The sequence below is a fragment of the Saimiri boliviensis genome, chromosome 5, assembly GCF_048565385.1.
Source record: "Saimiri boliviensis isolate mSaiBol1 chromosome 5, mSaiBol1.pri, whole genome shotgun sequence".
In the NCBI taxonomy this organism is placed as follows: domain Eukaryota; kingdom Metazoa; phylum Chordata; class Mammalia; order Primates; family Cebidae; genus Saimiri; species Saimiri boliviensis.
The window spans coordinates 3668955-3690761 of record NC_133453.1 but is presented as its reverse complement, the minus strand read 5'-3'; the positions used below and the strand labels follow the sequence as shown (position 1 = coordinate 3690761).

The window sequence follows — 21807 nt, the reverse complement described above, 5'->3', positions numbered from 1 at the left end:
TGGGCGGGTTGGCGAGTGGCGGGTGCTTCGCTCAGCCAATCCGGGCGCGCCCGGGCGTCGCGGCCCCGCCTCCTCCACGGCCCTCAGGTTCAACTGCAAGAAAGCTGAGCCTCTGCCTCGGCGGGAGGGGATGGAGATGGAGGCGGCTGCGGCGCCGGGAAGGGAAGCGCCGGCTGGCAGGGCGAGTCAGCCCCGCGGCTGCGGAAAACACAACTCGCCGGAGAGGTGCGCGCCGTCAGAAGGGGACGGAGGGGACGGAGGGGGCGGCCGGCCGGTAGCCGCTCTCGCGCGGGGGCGTCCGGCGCGGGTGTGTCCGCGAGGTCGGCCCTAAGTCAGGGATGCGAGCTTCGAGGAGCCCGGGAATTGACCCCCGGAGAGGTGACTTTGGGGCCGAAACTCCAGTGACTTCCAGGGGTGAGGTTTGCAGGTTCTGGGGAAGCAGAGCCTCCCGGCAAGAGGGCGCAGCAGAAGCGAAGGGCAGAGGGCTTGGAGGTGACCCGGCAGAGCCCCCGAGCCCGGGCAGAACTTCGGGGTTCATTCGGAGGTCGATCAGGGAGCGAGGCAGTGTGTTTTGAGGGAGTCCTTCTGGCTGCTTCCTATAAAGTAGGGGTGCAGGTAGGCGTGGGACCGGGGAGGAAGCCGGGAAGCCAGCTGGGGATCGTGTGACAGTCTAGGAAGGAGCCGTGGTGGGCGCCGGGAAGGGGATGCGGTGGTGGGGAGCTGGCGCCCTGGCGCAGGTGAAAGGAGTAATTAAGAGGGATTGTCCCAGGCACTGGCCCAGCTGCAGGAAACGGGATGGCCACCGCGGAGACAGGGAGCACGTGGTGTCCGCACTTGCTAACAGCAGGAGGCAGGGGGTGTGCATTTTCTTGTTGGTGTGTCTTCTCTCTCCAGATCCGTCTTTTTCCTTTTTGTGAGCTCATTCGCTACCCATGCTTAGAATATGAGGAGTCTAGGCCTAAAGCACGCACATTTGGCATTCTGCCTTGGTTAGAACAAAGTGAAGGGATCTGGGAAAGTATTCCTGAGGGATCAGTGGAGCAAGATTCCAAAGACTTTTTATTATTTATTTATTTTTATTTTTTGAGACTGGGTTTTGCTCTGTTGCCCAGCCTGGAGTGCAGTGGTGTGATATCAGCTCACTGCAACCTCTGCCTCCTGGGTTCAAGCATTTCTCTGCCTCAGCCTCCTGAGTAGCTGGGATTATAGGCGCCCGCCAGCATGCCCGGGTAATTTTTGTATTTTTAGTAGAGACGGGGTTTCACCATCTTGGCCAGGCTGGTCTTGAACTCCTGACCTTCTGATCCACCCACTTGGGCCTCCCAAAATGCTGGGATTACAGGCATTAGCCAACGCGCCCGGCGACTTTTTATTTTTTGGTTATGTGCTAATAAAATTGAGCCTGCTCATCCAATATTGATAGCACCTTAAGGAGGCAGCAAATAATGAAGCAATGGAATGTGTAAAATATGAATCTGAAATTCGAGGCATAGATTTGTTCAACCTAGCAGCAGATTGAAGAGCTATAGTCACTCAACAAACACTAGCTAGCCTGGGGTATTTTGGATGCTTATTTATAGGAAAGAAAAACAAACTTCAGGACACATGCAAAGTCAAGCCAGGCTGGGAGATTCCTGGGGCTATTAATACTAGTACCAGGGTGCTGGAGGATGGCGAATCAAACTTGCCAAAGCCTTGTACCTATTGAGTGATTTTTTTTTTTTTTCCTAACTGAGACAGAGTCTCACTCTGTCACCCAGGCTGGAGTGCAGTGGCTCACTGCAACATCCACCGTCCTGGTTCAAGTGATTTTTGTGCCTCAGCCTCCCAAGTAGCTGGGATTATAGGCACGTGCGTGCCACCATGCCCAGCTAATTTTATTGTATTTTTAGTGGGGTTTCACTATGTTGGCCAGGCCGATCTTGAACTCCTGACCTCAGGTGATCCACCCGCCTTGGCCTCCCAAATTGCTGGGATTATAGGCATGAGCCACTGCACCAGGCCTGTTGAGTGATTTTGAACAGAAAAGAGGCTTCATTACAACTAATGCACATCCGTCCACACTCTGTGGCTTAACCTCCATAGTCATTGTATCTGGGTTTTCATGTGGATTGGTATAAGCACTGTTTCTTTAAAAACGAGGTCAATTAATATCAGGCAGTACTACTACTACATATTCTAAAGGCTTCCAAAGGTTTTGGATATTAGTAAAAAGATATACAGATAAATTTTACTAAGTGAGGGATCTTTCAGGGAATTTGTACTTCCTGTGGCCTTTATTTAGTCATATAAAAATCAGGGCCCTGCTGTGTGGCAGCCATGGGCTTCAGCACTGATGACAGGGCAGTGAGAAAAAGCCCACATCCCAATGGAGCCAGACTTCTGTCACTCTGTGAAGATGGACAGTAAGGGGACAAGTCCAGTGTGTCAGATGACGCTGCTGCCTGGAAAGGAAGAAGGGAAGGGGACCTGGAGGCAGAGGAGGCAGGAGGGACATGGGTGGCTGCAGTTTTGTGGAGTTTTTCTTTTTCTTTTTTTTTTTTTTTTTTTTTTTTTTTTTTGAGACGGAGTTTCGCCCTTGTTACCCAGGCTGGAGTGCAATGGCGCGATCTCGGCTCACCGCAACCTCCGCCTCCTGGGTTCAGGCAATTCTCCTGCCTCAGCCTCCTGAGTAGCTGGGATTACAGGCATGTGCCACCATGCCCAGCTAATTTTTTTGTATTTTTAGTAGAGACGGGGTTTCACCATGTTGACCAGGATGGTCTCGATCTCTTGACCTTGTGATCCACCCGCCTCGGCCTCCCAAAGTGCTGGGATTACAGGCTTGAGCCACCGCGCCCGGCCCGAGTTTTTATTTTTCTGAGACAGTCTCACTTGGTCACCCAGACTGGAATGCAGTGACATGATCTCGGTTCACTGCAACCTCCGCCTCCTGGGTTCAAGTGATTCTCCCGCCTCAGCCTCCCAAATAGGGCTCATTTTTGTATTTTTAGTAGAGACGGGGTTTCACCGTGTTGACCAGGCTGATTTCAAACTCCTGACCTCAAGTGATCCACCCGCATTGACCTCCCAAAGTGCTGGGATTACAGAGGTGAGCCACCACACCAGGCCAGCTGCAGTTTTAAACAGAGCTGCAGGGCAGGGATCTCACAAGAGGACTAAGCTGGAATAAAGACCTAAAAAAGCAAAGTGGGGGCAGGACATAGTCTTTTTGGGCAAAGAAACTGAAAGTGCAAGGTCTGGGGCAAAAGTTCACCTGCCCCAGGGAGAAGCGCAGGTCACCACAGGCCCCACAGACCATCGCAGAAACGGGTGTGGGGAAATAAGGCACACCTCTGATGAAGTCAAAACAGCAGACAGGAAAATTCCCTTGGGAATCTACAGCTGTTTCCCTCCTTCCGTAAGGAAGAGGCCATGGATCCACCCTTTACAGCAGCAAATGGGTAATCTGGGCCCAGCACACCATTAATCCTACCAGGGGGTAGAAGGAATGTTTGTTCTAGGCTGAGCGTGGTGGCTCACACCTGTAATCCTAGCACTTTGAAAAGAGGCCGAGGTGGGTGGATCACGAGGTCAGGAAATTGAGACCATCCTGGCCAATATGGTGAAACCTCCCATCTCTGCTAAAAATACAAAAAATTAACTGGACGTGGTGGCACATGCCTGTAATCCCAGCTACGTGGGAGGCTGAGACAGGAGAATCGCTTGAACCCAGGAGGTGGAGGTTGTGGTGAGCCAAGAATGCACCATTGCACTCCAGTCTGGGCAACAAGAGCAGAACTCTTGTCTCCAAAAAAAAAAAAAAAAAGCCGGGCGCGGTGGCTTAAGCCTGTAATCCCAGCACTTTGGGAGGCCGAGGCGAGTGGATCACGAGGTCAAGAGATCGAGACCATCCTGGTCAACATGGTGAAACCCCGTCTCTACTAAAAATACAAAATATTAGCTGGGCATGGTGGCACATGCCTGTAATCCCAGCTATTCAGGAGGCTGAGGCAGGAGAATTGCCGGAACCCAGGAGGTGGAGGTTGCGGTGAGCCAAGATCGCTGCATTGCACTCCAGCCTGGGTAACGAGTGAAAACTCTGTCTCAAAAAAAAAAAAAAAAAAGAAAAAAAAAATGTTTGTTATTGGAGATGAGGTCTGGCTATGTTTCCAGGCTGGAGTAAGTGGCAATTCATAGGTGCCATCATAGCCCACTGCAGCCTCAAACTTCTGGCCTCAAGTGGTCGTTCCACCTCAGCCTCCCCAGTGGCTGGGACTACAGGTACAATCCACTGCGCCCTGTTAGAAAGAAATTTTGAAAACTTAAATGAAAGGTTTAGGATTTGTCACATTGTTGAGTTTATGGTTCGTAATTTGTGGAAACCTACAAGCCACCGCCAGGCTTCACTCAGGTCCAGAACAGGATTTCTCCTGGAGAGCTATTCCCAAACTTTCCATGAGACAATGCCGGTCATCGGCATTTATTCTCCATATTTTCAAGTTTAATACATCGGAAATTTCACTTTTAATATAAGAGAGACTGGATACAAGGCAACGTGCAGAAGATTAGCCAGAACAGACCAACAAATCCTATCAATTATAAAAGAAATTGGCAAAAACCAGATCATTAGAAATTATGCGTGCATTTTCCCTAAGTAGTGCAGATCTGGAGGTGCCTGAGTGCGGCTTGGGGACACCTGCAATGCCCGTTGCAGAGGACCGCCGTGCCCTTTACACCATTTGCCCCTGCCAACAGCATAGACATAGAGCAGCTGTATTTCCCGTATGGCATCTCCTTTCCTTAATGGGTGTCTTTCTTCCCTTCAGGAAGGTTTATATGGACTATAATGCAACCACTCCCCTGGAGCCAGAAGTCATCCAGGCCGTGACCGAGGCCATGTGGGAAGCCTGGGGAAATCCCAGCAGTCCTTATCCAGCAGGTAATTCTAGAAGACGCACATGTTCACAGATGGGAGATAAGGGGCCAGGGCGCTCTTAGAGCAGTTGCATACCCACATGTGATGGCTTTGTTTTCAACAGATTTCTGTTAGCTGCAAATCTTGAGCTGTACTTTTTTGATAGTTTCTTTTCTGAGAAGTTCACATTTGTGACCTGAGCCTTGCTGACCCTGTACTCTTTATTTTATTTTATTTTATTTTTTATTTTTATTTTTTGAGACGGAGTTTCGCTCTTGTTACCCAGGCTGGAGTGCAATGGCGCGATCTTGGCTCACCGCAACCTCCGCCTCCTGGGTTCAGGCAATTCTCCTGCCTCAGCCTCCTGAGTGGCTGGGATTATAGGCACGCGCCACCATGCCCAGCTAACTTTTTGTATTTTTAGTAGAGACGGGGTTTCACCATGTTGACCAGGATGGTCTCGATCTCTTGACCTCGTGATCCACCCGCCTCGGCCTCCCAAAGTGCTGGGATTACAGGCTTGAGCCACCGCGCCCGGCTGACCCTGTGCTCTTTAATCTTTAACATGCTGTCCTCACCCTTTCCCAGATGAGAACGGTGTCTGTTGAGAGTTAGTAGCAGTCCGTACCTGCTGCACACTTCACGGATCTAACTCAGTCAATCCTTACAGAGTCTGCAAAATAGGTCTTTTAGGTCATCAGGACAACATACAATCCTGGCCCTTTTTAAAAATGAAAATTACTTATTACTTTAGTTATGAATATTCTTATTTGTTTAATCTTGTGATGTGGAGCGTTAAATTGGACGTTCTGGAGAATACCTTGCTTCAAGTCAGCTATACGGCAGAGTTCGAATCTGCTTTTCAGACAGATGAGCAAGCTCAAGTCTTACCTTTCTTATTTAATGTTTATTAGGAATAATTAAGATAAACTATGTTAATTGTGGATTATGATGAACTAAAATAAATTCAGAGTATTGCCAAGCCATACAATTTAGTAACATTCGTGTACAACTTACAGAGTTTAGTATGTTCTCATATCCATGTGCTTATTAAAAGTTTCACAGCAACTTAATAACAAAGCCTTTCAGCTCAGATGCTGGTCACTCATTAACTTACCTGTTGGCTTGTTCGTTGGTCTGTTCTGGCTGATCTTCTGCACATTGCCTTGTATCCAGTCCCTCCTATAGTAAAAGGCAACTTTCTGATGTATTAAACTTGAAAATATGGAGAATAATTAAATGCCAACGACAGACGTTGTCTCATGAAAAGTGCGGGAATAGCTCTCAGGGAGAAATCCTGTTCTGGACCTGAGTGAAGCCTGGCGGTGGCTTGTAGGTTTCCACAAATCACAAACCATAAACTCAACAATGTGGCAATTCACTTTCTGTCGCTACTCAGAAATGCAAAAGAAAATTAATTTATCATAGAGTGGTTTAATTATTTTCACAATATTATTTAAACAATATTATTATTTAAAGTCTTAGAGGGGAATTTATTTTAAGGAAAATGTTGAGGATGTGGGGAAAGATTTTACATACCTAAGATATTTATCACAGTCTTGCTTATAATAGCAAAAAAAAAACTGGAAATAAGCTCAGGATTTGTGAATTGCGGGTAGATAATAAAGCATGTTGGAGCCCACAGGAAGCACCGAACCCTGCGAAAGCAGTGGTGTGGACTCTAGCCATGACCTAGCCAGAAAATATTGGAATCTGGCTCAGGTAGAAAAAGCATGTTATTGTCGGGGTGTGGTGGCTCACGCCTGTAATCCCAGCAATTGGGAGGCCGAGGTGGGCAGATCAGCTGAGGTCAGGAGTTCGAGACCAGCCTGGCCAACATGGTGAAAACCCATCTCTACTAAAAGTACAAAAATTAACCAGGCGTGGTGACATGTACCTGTAATCCCAGCTACTGGGGAGGCTGAGGCAGGAAAATCAGTTGAACCTGGGAGGCGGAGGCTGCAGGGAGCCGAGATGGCGCCACTGCCCTCAGTCTCAAAAAAAAAAAAATTAAGAAAAAAAAAAGCATGTTATTAAAAGGGATGTGCAAAATGATTTTATTATTTCCCCTCCCACCTCCCCTGGTAGAGAAAACCTTGTGTGTGGGCAAGCATGGAAAAGTATTAGATAGCTTTGCTGTGAGACGGAGAACACCCAGAGCGGCGGTGGCTTAAGCAGCTTGCAGTTCATTTCTTTCAGCCTGGGGCCAGCTATGTGGCTCCTCCAGTGCCTCACTGGTTTGCCCAGGCTGGTCTTGAACTCTTGGTCTCAAGTAATCTGCCCACCCTGGCCTCCCAGAGTGCTGGAATTACAGGCGCCAGCCACTGTAGCTGTCCACTGTTCCACTATTATCAGGGGCTCTGACTTCTGTCCTGTTCCTATTCCTCTTCCATCCTCTTGACACTCACCTTGACCCTCAAAGTCAAGATGGCTGCTCCAGCTCAACCCATCATGTCCCAGTCCCACGTGTCGGGAGGAGACAGGAGGGCTCGAGTTCTCCGAGGTGCTTCTGGGAGTTGTGTGTCATTTGGCCTAGCAATTGGCCCTGTGGCCACGTGTCATTGCAGTGTTGGGACACAGGGGCTTAATTCTGAACAGCTGGGACCAGTTGGAACCGAGGCCCTGCCACCATGGTAGGCAGGGAGACGGGCGGTGAGGACGACTGGCTGCCCAGCACAGGTGACAGCACTCCAAATACACTCAAGACAGTTATCTTTGAGGAGGGGAATCGTGGGAGGTTTGGGGGATTTTCTTTTTTGTTTCCTGTTTCTAAAATTTATCGATAATTGGCATGCATAGTGTTATGAAAATAGATGTTTACCAAATCCAAGGTTTAGGAAGACATCTCTCTTAAACTCTGAGGCAAATTTTAGCTGTGTGTTAATTGCAAACATTGGATTCCCTCCAGCTTCTGTCGGGCCTCTCCTGTCCTCGCGTTGAAATAGGAAGCACATGCTGTCCTGAGGTGTGCCCTGGCGTCCCCGTCCCAGTCATCTGTGCTTTTCCAGACGAGCGCCCTTTGACTGGGAGTTGGCTGGGACAGTGCCATGGAGTTTGTGCCGTGGGTGAGCTCTGTGGTGCTTTCCCACGTGTGTTCTTAGTGAGTGCTGTGAGGCAGGCAGGCAAGGCTTTTGTTTCAGGTTTGCAGGTGAGGCATCTGCTCTCAGGGCAGTTTAGGGGTCCACGGGTCACTTAGCTGATAGCCGTGGGTCCCAGCTCTTTCAGCTGTGGCTTCTGGACTTGCTCACCATGCCCCCGCTCCCTGCAGTCAGCAGTGCTCTAGGGCCTGTGCCAGTCATGTCTTCTGACGCTCTCAGGTGGCAGCTCTGTGAGATCTTGTGAGACTTGGACTCTCGCGCCAGGGACTCAGGCCCTGCTTGGGGAGGTGTGAGGTCGCATAGGCTCCAGCAGCACTGCATGCGCTACGCTGTGGCTGCGACAGAGGGGACAGAAACAGATGCAGCACCTGCCCCTTAGAGCTTCCCTTCTAGCAGGGTGCAGGGCGGGGAACAGGCAAAGAACAAATCAACGAATCTGAGTGTGTGAGTGAAGAGCCGTCCTGGGGTGGGGGGACTGTGGGGCAGTACCACAGAGAGGAGGGGCTGGAGCACGGGCTGGCCGGAGAGGCCCCTCCCGGACCTGGCATTTGCCCAGTCGAGAAGCTCAGGGTGTGGGTAGTGACAGGGGATGGGCCCAGGTGGCTGCTGCAGAGAGTTGTGGGGCGGTAGGATGGGGTCTGAGACGTTTGGCGGGCAGCACTGTGTAGGGCCGTGGAGGCGTCTGTGCGGGTCCTTGTCCCTGGGAGTGAGAGGAGTGTGCTCGGAGGAGAGCAAGGGGTGACGGGATTCCTGCAACCCCTCTACATGCAGAAATGACGAAGGGCCCCAGGGAGCTTTTGTTTACTAGGCATTTAGCAATTTGTTTAAAATAGTAATACTTTCATTACATGTATACCTTTTTATGAAAAATAAGCTATCTTCAGCAAAACGTAAGAGACCTAGTGAGTATGGCACTGTTGTCAGGTGGAAGTCTCCTTACTGCCTGTTGCTGGAAGACAGCCAGTGCTCAGACTTCCCCATCCCACCTTCTGCAGTCGCCATGTCGTCATAGCGCTGGAAGCCTCTGGAAGTGTCACCGTATACCTGTGAGAAAAGGAGCATGAAAAAGGCAGATGATGTCTTAGTAACAGCATGAAAACAGTTTTGACTTTGTGGACCTTGTGAGAACGCCTTGGGGTTCTGGGAACCGCTGACATGAGCAGCACTGACCGAGCCCTTTCTTTGTATTCAGCACCTGCCCAAGATGTATTTGGGTTTCTGAGACATTGCCTCGTCCACTCTGTGGAGAATGGACCCTGGTGGGGTCCATGGACTTTGGGGGACCTGCTGGGAGAACATCGCAGCAGTGGCCTTGGTTTGGTTGGTGGCTGGGCGGTAGAGAGGAGTCAGGTTCAGAACGTCTTTTGAACATAGCCTACAGCATTTGCTGGTGGATTAATGGCAGGGAATGAGAAGGGTAAGAGCCCACGGTTTTGCCCTGGGCTGCTGAGGCATGGAGTTGCCATTTCCCGAGTGTATTATTCTGTTCTCATGCGGCTAATAAAGACATACCCGAGCTGGGCGCGGTGACTCACGCCTGTAATCCCAGCACTTTAGGAGGCTGGGGCAGGTGGATCACGAAGTCAAGAGATTGAGACCATCCCTGGTCAACATGGTGAAACCCCGTCTCTACTAAAAATACAAAAAATTAGCTGGGCCTGGTGGTGCGTGCCTGTAATCCCAGCTACTCGGGAGGCTGAGGCAGGAGAACTGCGTGAACCCAGGAGGCGGAGGTTGTGGTGAGCCGAGATCGCGCCATTGCACTCCAGCCTGGGCAACAAGAGTGAAACTCCGTCTCAAAAAAAAAAAAAAAAAAAAAAAGATATACCCGAGACTAGGTAATGTATAAAGGAAAGAGGTTTGATGGACTCACAGTTCGCCATGACTGGGGAGGCCTCACAATCATGGCAGAAGGGAAAAGAGGAGCAAAGTCGCGTCTTACATGGCAGCAGGCAAGAGGGCGTGTGCAGGGAAACTCCCACTTATAAAACCGTCAGATCTGATGAGACTTACTGTCATGAGAACAGCAAGGTAAAGACCTGCCACCATGATTCAGTTACCTCCCACCAGGTCCCTCCGATGACATGTGGGGATTATGGGAGCTACAATTTAAGATGAGATTTGGGTGGGGACACAGCCAAACCGTTATCCTGAGAGAAGGAAGGCTGAGAGAGGCATGAGGGTGACAGTTTATTAGGTGACTTTTAGTGTCACCAAGTAAAACGATGGGCTTTTCCTAAACACCATAGGCCTTAGGTGTATAGGAAACTGCTTTTAAAACTGAATCTACACAGTGGCATGAAGGGGTGGCAGGATTACTTAAAGTTACTTTACCTGAGCTTTCTGTATTTCTCTTTTTTAATGATGTTTTGTGATATATTAGTATATGTTTTGGTGGTGGCTGCTCAATTATTATTATTATTTTTTTTTTACAAGAAGACTGGTCAGAAAAGTTTGAGGACTCCTGGCGTGTACACTAATAATGGCCACTGAAACTTTTGGAATTCCCATGCCAGGGTCTGTCTGTCTTTGCCCCATCAAGCTTGGCCCCTGTGTTTTCCTTCTAGCCAGTGAAACTGGGTGATGGCCAGATGCATAGCCTGTGTGAAAGCAGGTGTGCCCCTGAGATAGTAACCTGTGCAGCCAAGGTGTGCCTTGGGCGACATGCGGAATGAGATAATGGCGTTGGACTTTGCGTTGAGTTGTGAGTTCTGCATCTGCTGATTTTTATTGTTTGCAACTCATTCCATCCTTTCATTCTCCTGTCCTGATGACTGGGAAGCAAGGCAGATGGCCACAGCTTCCCTCCCTCTAGCATCTGGTAAGAAGGAAGCCGCATCTTGGGGGACGTGGGGGTCTTAGCCAGCCTCCTGTACTTGTTTCTGGGTCTCATGGAGTTGGTCACTGGTTCGCTGCTGTCACAGCTGCCCCTTTGCTGGGTTGCGTCTAGGTTGTGGCGTTTTGCTGCGCTCACATTAAGGGGGCAGGTTTTGTGTTCGAACAGCCCACGCAGACCTCTCTCACCCCTTCGTATGAGGCTGTCCTTTCAGGTGTGTTGATTGGGCTTGGTGAAGCAACACTGATGAATTTCCTTTTCGGTCCTTCAAGGAAGAAAGGCCAAAGATATTATAAAAGCAGCTCGGGAGAGCCTCGCGAAGATGATTGGTGGGAAACCTCAAGACATCATCTTCACTTCCGGGGGCACTGAGGTAAAGCTTCTAAACACGCTTACATTCTTTCAGCTGTGAGTTATGATGAAACACACAGAAAGTGCTTCCCTTCTGCTACATTTTCATTTAAAAAAAGAGTAGGCCAGGTGTGGTGGCTCATGCTTGTAATCCCAGTACTTCGGGAGGCCAAGGTTAGAGGGTTGGTTGAGCCCCAGAGTTTGAGACCTACCTGGGCAACATAGAGAGACCTCATCTCTACAAAGAAAAAAAAAATTAGCTGGGTGTGGTGGTGGACACCTGTAGTCCCAGCCACTGGGGAAGCTGAGGTGGGAGGATCATTTGAGCCCAGGAATGCAAGGCTGCAGTGAGCTGTGATCACACTGCCGCACTCCATCCTGGGCAAGAGAGTGAGACCCTGTCTCAGAAAGAAAAGAGTAGTGTGTGGTCTTGCTGTGTTGCATGTTACCTTGAGATAATTCTTGTGTATCCTTCAGGTAGCTGCTAGGATTTTTGTAATGTAATATGTAACTTGTTATTTCCATAGGAAGCTTTCTCCATCATTTTTGCCCTGGAATCATTCCTTTTCATCCCTAATTGATAGATATTTAAGGGCTTTTCAAGGTTTTGCTGTAACAAACAGTGCTGCACTTAGTATTAATAAATACCGTTTAGACACACCATTTTGCTTCACTGTGGGCACAGCTGTCGGAAGAAGTACAAGAACTAGAATTACTGGGTCACAGGCCTCACTTGGGGGGTGTGCCAAAGGGCCCACGGTAGAGGTTGTACCCGTTTATACTCCCGCCAGTAGTGGGCGGCTGCACAAAATACTCTTTATGGCAGATTATAAAATTTAAAATTTCATAATGTTCTTTTTTGTTTTTGAGACAGAGTCTTGCTCTGTTGCCCAGGCTGGAGTGCAGTGGCGCCATCTCGGCTCACTACAACCTCTGCCTCCCCACAACCTCCACCTCCTGGGTTCAAGCGGTTCTCCTGCCTCAGCCTCCCGAGTAACTGGGAATACAGGCGCACGCCACCATGCCCAGCTAATTTTTGTATTTTTAGTACAGATGGGGTTTCACCACATTGGCCAGGCTGGTCTCCAATGCCTGACCTCATGGTCCACCCGCCTTAGCCTCCCAGAGTGCTGGGATTACAGGCGTGAGCCCCTGTGCCCGGCCTCAGATTCATGGTATTCTATGCATATAACAAAACTGCACTTATACCAACACATTTATATAAATTTTTTAAAAATAATATTGTTTGCCGGGCTTGGTGGCTCAAGCCTGTAATCCCAGCACTTTGGGAGGCCGAGGCGGGTGGATCACGAGGTCGAGAGATCGAGACCATCTTGGTCAACATAGTGAAACCCCGTCTCTACTAAAAATACAAAAAACTAGCTGGGCGTGGTGGCGCGTGCCTGTAATCCCAGCTACTCAGGAGGCTGAGGCAGGAGAATTGCCTGAACCCAGGAGGCGGAGGTTGCGGTGAGCTGAGATTGCGCCATTGCACTCCAGCCTGGGTAACGAGAGCGAAACTCCGTCTCAAAAAAAAAAAAAAATACTGCTTAACAATAATACAGACATGATTGAGTGGAAATGAATCTCAAGTTTTTAAATGTTGGAAAACCCCAAATCTTTCAAAAGGTACAGTTCAGGAAGCTGGATTTCTTTGAAGCTTTTTTTTTTTTTTTTTTTTTTTTGAGACGGAGTTTCGCTCTTGTTACCCAGCCTGGAGTGCAATGGGACGATCTCGGCTCACCACAACCTCCGCCTCCTGGGTTCAGGCAATTCTCCTGTCTCAGCCTCCTGAGTAGCTGGGATTACAGGCACGCACCACCATGCCCAGCTAATTTTTTGTATTTTTAGTAGAGACAGGGTTTCACCTTGTTGACCAAGGTTGGTCTCGATCTCTGGACCTTGTGATCCACCCGCCTCGGCCTCCCAAAGTGCTGGGATTACAGGCTTGAGCCATCGCGCCCGGCTCTTTGAAGCTTTTTTGATGTTAGCCACAAAAGAAATGAGGTGACAGAAATTGTTATTCCAACCCTTACCTCAGAACAGTTTCTGTAAATGCTTTTTTTGCTGTATCTCTGCAGTCAAATAATTTAGTAATCCATTCTGTGGTGAAACATTTCCACGTCAACCAGACCTCAAAGGGAGACACGGGTGTGCACCACAGCCCAGTAGAGGGGGCCAAGCCCCATTTGATCACTTCCTCTGTGGAACACGACTCCATCCGACTACCCCTGGAGCACCTGGCAGAAGAACAAGCGGCAGGTGAGTGAGTGCCGGGTGGGCCTGGGACCAGCCTGCTGAACTCCAGCTGCCAGGCAGGGAGTGAGCTGCGGGCAGAGCCTGGGATCCGCCGTGGAGATGTCGCTTCAGTGTGCCACTCACTGTGACTCTGGTTCTGATGGGGGAGCCAGGCCCTGGTGCCTTGGTGAATAGTTGCCCATCACTACCCTGGGCTCCCTGGCTGCCCCTCACTGCAGAGGCCAGCTGCCACAGAGGGGTCGGCAAGTGTGGCCAAACTCTCCCTTAGGAAAAACATTGAGAATCAATATGTAGAACTAGCCGTTTGTATAACTGAGTGATATTTGAAACTTGTATATAATAAATAACCTTTAAATAGTACACCTGCAAATCAACAAACGATGCTTGTCTTTATTTGGTTTTCATCATAAAATCTCAGCTCCCACTCTCCATGAAGGAAAGGATCAGATAGACCTAAACTTCAGGTGTGAAGGCTAGAATAAGTGAGCTGCTGCACCTGATCTCAGCGCCAATGGAGCGAGCCCCTCGCTGTGCGTGGAAAAGCGGAGTGAGGTGGTGCCCCGGTGCAGCAGGGGCCTCGCTGCAGGGGGAGGAGGAGGCTCGCTGCAGCAGCTGTGGCCCTGTGGCTGTCAGACAGCACAGATAGAGCCACCTTTCAGTTTTCCTGTCATAGGAAGTCTCAAAAGGGAGTGACATGTTCACCAGGTGTAGACCATTAGCATGTAACAGCAGGGCAGCCACTTAACCCACACTGTCCTTGAAACAGAGTTTCTTCTCGGCCTGAGCTTTCTTGTGTAATCTGTCTGGAAACCTGAAGATGAATAAAAAGAAAATATTTTTGTCTTAAAGATTAAGGGACTGTGGCCAAACTGCTTGGTTTGACTATGAAGCCTTTTTTAAAAAATTTTTTGGGCGGGGCACAGTGGCCCATGCCTATAATCCTAGCACTTTGGGAGGCCAAGGTAGGCGGATCACTTGAGCTCAGGAGTGAGACCAGCCTGGCCAACATGGTGAAACCCTGTCTCTACTAAAAATACAAAAATCAGCTGGGCTTGGTGGCACGTGCCTATAGTCTTAGCTACTGAGGAGGCTGAGGCAGGAGAATTGCTTGAACTCTGGAGGCGGAGGTTGCAGTGATCCAAGATCGTGCCACTGCACTCCAGCTCTGAAGACAGAGCAAGACTCCATCTTGGGGGAAAAAAAGAAAAATTTTATGACATAGCATTCTCTTTGTGGTCTTACTTGAATGCTTGCCCATATGTGAACATATTCACACGAAAGATTTAGATGCTGCCCAGCGAAGTGGCTCACGCCTGTAATCCCAGCACTTTGAGAGGCTGAGGCGGGCGGATCACCTGGGGTCAGAAGTTCAAAACTAGCCTGGCCAGCATGGTGAAACCCTATCTCTATTTAAAAAAATAAAAATAAAATAAAATAAAGATTTAGATGCCAAGATTTAATTTTTTAATCACTTTTTAAAATGATCTAATTTTTTTTTTTAAATACTGCTAGTTTCTGGTACCTTTTTTTTTTTCCTGGTACTTTTTTTTTTCTGGTACCTTTTATTCCCTGTCTTACCAGTACAGAGAAGGGCAACTTAGTATACACCATGATTAGTTACCGTTGTAATTAACCTTTTGTTTAAAATTGTGCAATTTAAAAAAAACAGACATGCGTGTGATGAAAATAGTTTAAATGTTATAGAAAAGTATAAAGTAAAAAGTCTGCTGGATGCAGTGGCTCACACCTGTAATCCCAGCACTTTAGGAGGCCGAGGCAAGCAATCACTTGAGGTCAGGAGTTCAAGACCAGCCTTGCCAACATAGCAAAACCGTATCTCTACTGAAAAAAAAAAAAAAAAAAAAATTAGCCAGGCTTGCTGGTGGGCACCTGTAATCCCAGCTACTTGGGAGGCCGAGGCAGGAGAATCACCTGAACCCGGGAGGCGGAGGTTGCAGTGAGCCAAGATCACACCTCTTCATTCCAGCCTGGGTGACAGAATGAGATTCTGTCTCCAAAAAAAGTCAGTTTTCCCTGAGCTGCCCCTAATCCTCTGCAGAGGCAACCACTATTACAGTTTGCCTTGAGTTTTTATTGTGGATATTACCATTTTAATCCCTTCCAGTTTAAGCTAAATAACTTAAACACCTAACCCCCAGTTCTTGGTTTATCAACACAAGCATCCCCAGTGTAAAAATGAGGACTTGGGCCCTCATCAGCCTTCCTCGCACTCCCTCTCCCTCCACACATCTTCTTTGTAGATCAGCTTTAATGAGCTGTCATTTACCTACTTACAGTGTACAGTTCAGCAGTGTTTAGTGTCGTCACTGCGCGCTGCCGCCATTGCCACTCTCAGTTATAGAAAATTCTCACCAGCCCCAAAAGAAACGTTGTACCAGTCAGCTGTAAATCTTCATTTCCTTCCACCCTAGGCAACCTCTCATCTACTTTCTGTCTCTGTAGATTTCCCTATTCTACATTCTTCTATGAGTAGAATCTTAGAACGTGGTCCTTGTGACAGCCTTCTTCCATTTCACAAGTTTCAAGGTTCACCCCTGTTGTCACATGTAAAGCATTTAATTCCTTTTTATGGATAAATAATATTTCATGGTATATCTGTACCACATTTTGTCTGTCAGTCGATAGACTTTTAGGTGGTTTTCGTTTGTTGGCGGTTATGACTGTTGTGACATTTGTGTAAGTATGTTTTAGTGTATTGGTGTGTTTTTATTTCTTTTGGGTTTATACTTGAGTGGGATTGCTGGGTCATGTGGTAACTATCTGACAACTTTTAAGGTAACTCTGTTTAACCTTAAGATTTGCTTTCCAAAGTAGCCTCGCCAGTTAGTACTCCTATTTGCAGTGTAACAGGGTTCCAGGTCCGTCATGTCTTTGCTGACGTTTGTTACCTGTCTTTTTGATTATAGCCATCCTAGTAGGTGTAAAGTGGTACCTCATTTTGGTTTTGATTGGCAATTCCCTGACAGCCATAGTGTTGAGCATCTTTCATGTACTCATTGGCCATTTGTATATATCTCCTTTGGAAAAATGTCTATTATTAATTGTCCCTACTTTAATTGAATTACTTGTCATTTTACTGAGTTGTAAGAGTTCTTTATGTATGCACGATCCAAGTCCCTTGTCAGATGGATTGTTTGTAACTGTTTTCTCTCACTCTGTGGGTTTGCTTTTCCTCTCATGTATCCTTTGAGGAACAGAAGCTTTGCATTTTGATGAAGTCTGTTTTTCTGTTGTTGTTCCCTGTGTTATATCTAAGAAGATTTTGTCCTACCCAAGGTCATGAAAATGCACTCCTTTTTTTTTTTTTTTTTGAGACGGAGTCTTGCTCTGTCGGCCAGGCTGGAGTACAATGGCACAGTCAGGGCTCACTGCAACCTCCGTCTCCCAGGCTTAAGTGATTCTTCTGCCTCAGCCACTCAAGTAGCTGGGATTACAGGTGTGCATCACCATGCCTGGCTAATTTTTGTATTTTTAGTAGAGATGGTGTTTCACCATGTTGGCCAGGCTGGTCTTGAACTCCTGACCTTAGGTAATCCACCTGCCTCAGCCTCCCACAGTGCTGGGATTACAGGCATGAGCCACCGTGCCTGGCCTCCTATATTTTCTTCTAAGAGTTTTATAATTTTAGCTCTTACATTTGAATCTGTGGTACATTTGGAGCTAATTTTGTGTGTGGTGTAAGGGAGGAGTCCAAATAGACTTTTTTTGCCTGTGGACATCCAGTTGTTCCAGCACATTTGTTGAGGAGACTCTTCTTCCATGGGTGGTCTTGGCACCCTATTGAAAATCAGTTGACCACAATGTATGAGGGTTTATTTCTTGACTGTTAACTCTATTCCATTTACCTGTATTTCTATTCTTAGATTGGTACCAAACCATTATGATGACTGTAGCTGTGTACTATGTTTTGGAAAGTAGGAGTTCTCCAAATTTGTTATTTTCAGTATTGTTTTGGCTATTCTGCTTCTATTGAAATCTCAAAAGAATTTTAGGATCAGCTTGTTAATTTCTGCAAAAAAAGTCTAGCTAGGAGTTTGATAGGGATTGAATTGAATCTGTAGATCAATTTGGTCAGTATTGCTACTGTAACAGTATTGTTTTCCAATCCATGAACATGTGATGTCTTCATATTTAATTTCTTCCAGCAATTTTGCAGTTTTCAGGGTTAAGTTTTGCACTTTTGTTAAATTTATCCTTAAGTGTTTTATTCTCTTGATACTATTGTAGATGGAATTGTTTTCTTATTTCATGTTCGGATTGTTCATTGCTAATGTATAGAAATGTAGTTGACCCCTGAACAACATAGGTTTGAACTCTGTGGGTCTACTCATATGTGGGTGTACTTATATGTAGGTCTACTTATATGTGGATTTTCTCCTGTTGTTACTATCTCTACGACATCAAGATCAACCCCTCTTCTTCCTCCTCCTCAGCCTACTCAATGTGAAGATGATGAAGATGAAAACCTTTATGATGATCTACTTCCACTTAATTAATAGTAAATATATTTTTTATTCGTTATGATTTTCTTAGTATTTTTTCTTTAGTTTATTGTGAGGATACAGCACAGGCGTCCCCAAACTTTTTACACAGGAGGCCAGTTCACTGTCCCTCAGACCGTTGGAGGGCTGCCACATACTGTGCTCCTCTCACTGACCACCAATGAAAGAGGTGCCCCTTCCTGAAGTGCGGCGGGGGGCCGGATAAATGGCCTCAGGGCTACATGCGGCCCGCGGGCCGTAGTTTGGGGACGCCTGATACAGCATATAATATATATAATATACAAAATTTGTGTTAATCAACTGCTTACATTATCAGTAAGGTTTCTAGTCAACAGTAGATTATTAGTTGTTTAAATCTGGGGGGAGCTGCCTGGGTGTGGTGGCTCATGCCTATAATCCCAACACTTTGGGAGGCCCATTGGGGGGCAGATCACTTGAGGTCAGGAGTTTGAGACCAGCCTGGCCAACATGGCACAACCCCATTTTTACTAAAAAACCAAAATTAGCCTGGTGGTGGCACATACCTTTAATCCCAGCTACTTGGGAGGCTGAGACAGGAGAATTGCATGAACCTGGGATGCAGAGGCTGTAGTGAGCCTAGACGGCACCACTACACTCCAGTCTGGGTGACAGAGCGAGACTCCATGTCAAAAAAAAAAAAAAAAAAGTTTTAGGGGAATCAAAAGTTATACACAGATTTTCGACTACATGAGGAGTCCGCACCTCTAACCTCCACACTGTACAGTTGATTTTGTGTGTTATTCTTGTGTACTGCAACTTTGCTGAATTTATTAGCTCTAATTGTGTTTTGTTTTTGTTTTTGTTTTTTTGAGGCAGAGTTTCACTCTTGTTGCCCAGGCTGGAGTGCAATGGAGTGATCTTGGCTCACTGCAACCTCTGCCTCCTGGGTTCAAGCGATTCTCCTGCATCAGCCTCCCAAGTAGCTGGGATTACAGGCATATGCCACCTTGCCCAGCTAATTTGGTATTTTTAGTACAGGCGAGGTTTCACAATGTTGGTCAGGGTGGTCTTGAACTTCTGACCCCAGATGATTCCCCCACCTTGGCCTCCCAAAGTGCTGGGGTTATAGGAATGAGCTACTGTACCCAGCCTAATTGTTAGTTTTAATTGTTTTTTTAATGGATTCCTTAGGATTTTCTATATAGAAGGTCATATCATCTACAAATAGAGATAGTTTTACTTCTTATTGTCCAACTGTTTTCCTTTAATTTTATTTTCTTGTCTAATTGCCTTGGCTAGGACCTCCGGTACAATGTTGAGTAGAAGTGGCCAAAGTGGATATCTTTATCTTGCTGCTAATTGTAAGGGAAGGCATTCATTCTTGCATAATTTCGTATAATGTTAGCTGTGGATTTTTCATAGATGCCCTTTATCAGGGTGAGGAAGTTCCCTTCTGTGTTTGGTTTGTTGGGTGTTTTTATCATGAAAGGGGTGTTGGATTTTGTTAAACACTTTTTCTGCATTTATTGAGGTGATCGTGTGAGTTTTTATTCTTTCTTCTGTTTGTAATTTTGTATTACCTTAACTGATTTTTGGATGTTACACCATTTAATCCTTTTCATATGTTTTTAGATTTTGTCCACTAGTATTTTGCTGAAGACTTTTCTGTCAGTATTCATAAGAGGTATTAGTCTGTAGTTCTCTTGTGATGTCTTTGTCTAGTTTAGTGTCTGGGTTAAATTTGCCTCATATAAATCATGGGAAGTGATCCCTCCTCTCCTGTTTTTTGGAAGGGTTTGTGAAGACTTGGTATTCATTTTTCTTTAAATATTCAATAGAGTTTGCCAGTGGCAACATCTGGGCATGGGCTTCTCTGTGGAGAATTTCTAAGTTACTGATTCAGTCTCTTTACTTTTTATAGGTCTGTTCAGGCTCTCTATCTCTTTTGAGTCATTTTTGGTTGTTTGTGTACTTCTAGGAATTTGTGCATTTCATTCGTTATCTAATTTTATTGACATACCATTGTTTATTGTAGACTCTAGTAATCCTTTTTTATTTCTCTAAGATGTATATATCCCTTTCATTCATGATTTTAGTAATTTTATTCTTTTTTTCCTCTTGGTCAATTTAACTGAAGATTTATCTTTTTTAAAACTCTATTTAAAGAACTAACTTTTGATTTTTCCATTATTTTTGTATTCTCTATTTTATTAACTTCCACTCTAATCTTTATTAAGCCATTTATGCCAAAGATTAATAATAGAGGTTATACTTTTATGTGTGCGAAAAATTTGACAATAACCTTGAGCAGTAGGATATAAATAATTCCCACAAGCTTAGTGTCCCAATAATGGAACACTAGGCATAAATAGGTTATTCTTTCCTTCTACTTGTTTTAGGTTTGGTTTGCTCCTTTTTTTTCCAGTGTCTTAAGGTGAAAGATTAGTTATGATGTTATGACTTGAAATCTTTTGTTTGTTTTGAGACAGAGTCTTGTCTCCCAGGCTGAAATGCAGTGACACAATCTCAGCTTACTGCAACCTCCGCCTCCCAGGCTTGAGCAATTCTTGTGCCTCAGCCTCCCAAGTAACTGGGATCACAGATGTGCACTTCCATGTCCTGCTAATTTTTGTATTTTTAGTAGAAACAGGGTTTCTCCATTTGGGCAGGCTGGTCTTGAACTCCTGGCCTCAAGTGATCTGCCCATCTTGGCCTTTCAAAATGCTGGAATTACAGGCATGAGCCACTGTACCCAGCCACAAATATCATTTTAGTTAGTTTCATGTCTGTTTTTTGTTTGTTTGTTTGTTGTTGTTGTTGTTGTTGTTTGTTTTGAGACAAGTTCCCACCCTGTCACCCAGGCTGGAGTTTGGTGTCACAGTCACAACTCACTGCAGCCTCAACCTCCCAGACTCAAGTGATTCTCCCACCTCAGCCGCTCTAGTAGCTTGGACTACAGGCACATTTCAATATACCCTGCTAATTTTTATTTTTTGTGCAGACGGGGTGTCCTTATGCTGCCCAGGCTGGTCTTGAACTCCTGGGCTCAAGTGATCCTTCTGCTTTAGCCTTCCGAAATGCTTACAGGCATGAGCCACTGCACTTGGCCAATTTTTTGTCTTTTAAGGAAGCTAAGGGAAGAAAGAGCAAGCATATATTTATACATTGTGTTCGAGTAGCCTTCTTAGCTGCCTTTTCACATGATCTTCATTTGTTCCATGGATCTGCATTACCATCTGGTGTCCTTTCCTTAATCCAAGATGGTTCTGCTCTCTCCCACCTCCTTTGTGCTATTATCAAATACTGTGTGTCACGGCCCTAACAGCATAATTATATATGTGTTATTTTATACAGTTGCTTTTAAATCAGTTAAGAGAAACAATGTACAGTTACACTACTGTATTTTTCCTTTATGTTTTTTGAGATGGGATCTCTCTCTGTCACCCAGGCTGGAGTACAGTGGCACAATCTCAGCTCATGCAGTCTCCACCTCCCAGGTTCAAGCAGTTCTCCTGTCTCAGCCCCTCAAATAGCTGGGACTACAGGCACCTGCCACCACACCTGGCTATATACTGCCTTTTATAATTAAATAATTCCCTTTGCTGTCCTCCTTGTTTTTGTTCATGTGGATTCACATTCCTGCCTGGCGTTACTTGCTTTTGGCCTGAGGAGCTTCCTTTTGTATTTCTTATAAGGCAGGCAGGCTACTAGCAATGTCTTTTCTCTGTTTTTGTTTATCTTGGAATCTCTATTTTGCCACCATTTTTGAAAGATAGTTTTTTTAGATATAAGATTCTTGGTTGACTCTTTTTCTTTCAGCACTTGAATATCAGCATACTGGCCATCTAATCATTGTTTCTGTTGAGAGTTCAACTGTTAATC

The 21807-nt window shown here is 46.2% G+C and overlaps 1 protein-coding gene across 5 annotated transcripts in view; it reads left to right on the top strand.

The window, feature by feature from the left end:
• The first annotated feature begins 57 nt into the window (after nucleotides 1-57).
• SCLY (selenocysteine lyase) overlaps nucleotides 58-21807 on the top strand; it is a 44236-nt gene continuing 22486 nt past the window's right edge. For 2 of the 5 annotated variants that reach the window (XM_003936754.4, XM_010347246.3), the window contains exons 1-4: nucleotides 65-225; nucleotides 4809-4921; nucleotides 11104-11204; nucleotides 13264-13444. In XM_003936754.4, the coding sequence (XP_003936803.4) occupies nucleotides 131-225; nucleotides 4809-4921; nucleotides 11104-11204; nucleotides 13264-13444 (490 nt within the window). In that variant the 5' untranslated portion in view covers nucleotides 65-130. Of the gene's footprint in view, nucleotides 226-4808; nucleotides 4922-11103; nucleotides 11205-13263; nucleotides 13445-21807 lie in introns of all 5 variants that reach the window. The other 3 variants (XM_010347247.3, XM_010347249.3, XM_010347250.3) reach the window with 3 other exon arrangements.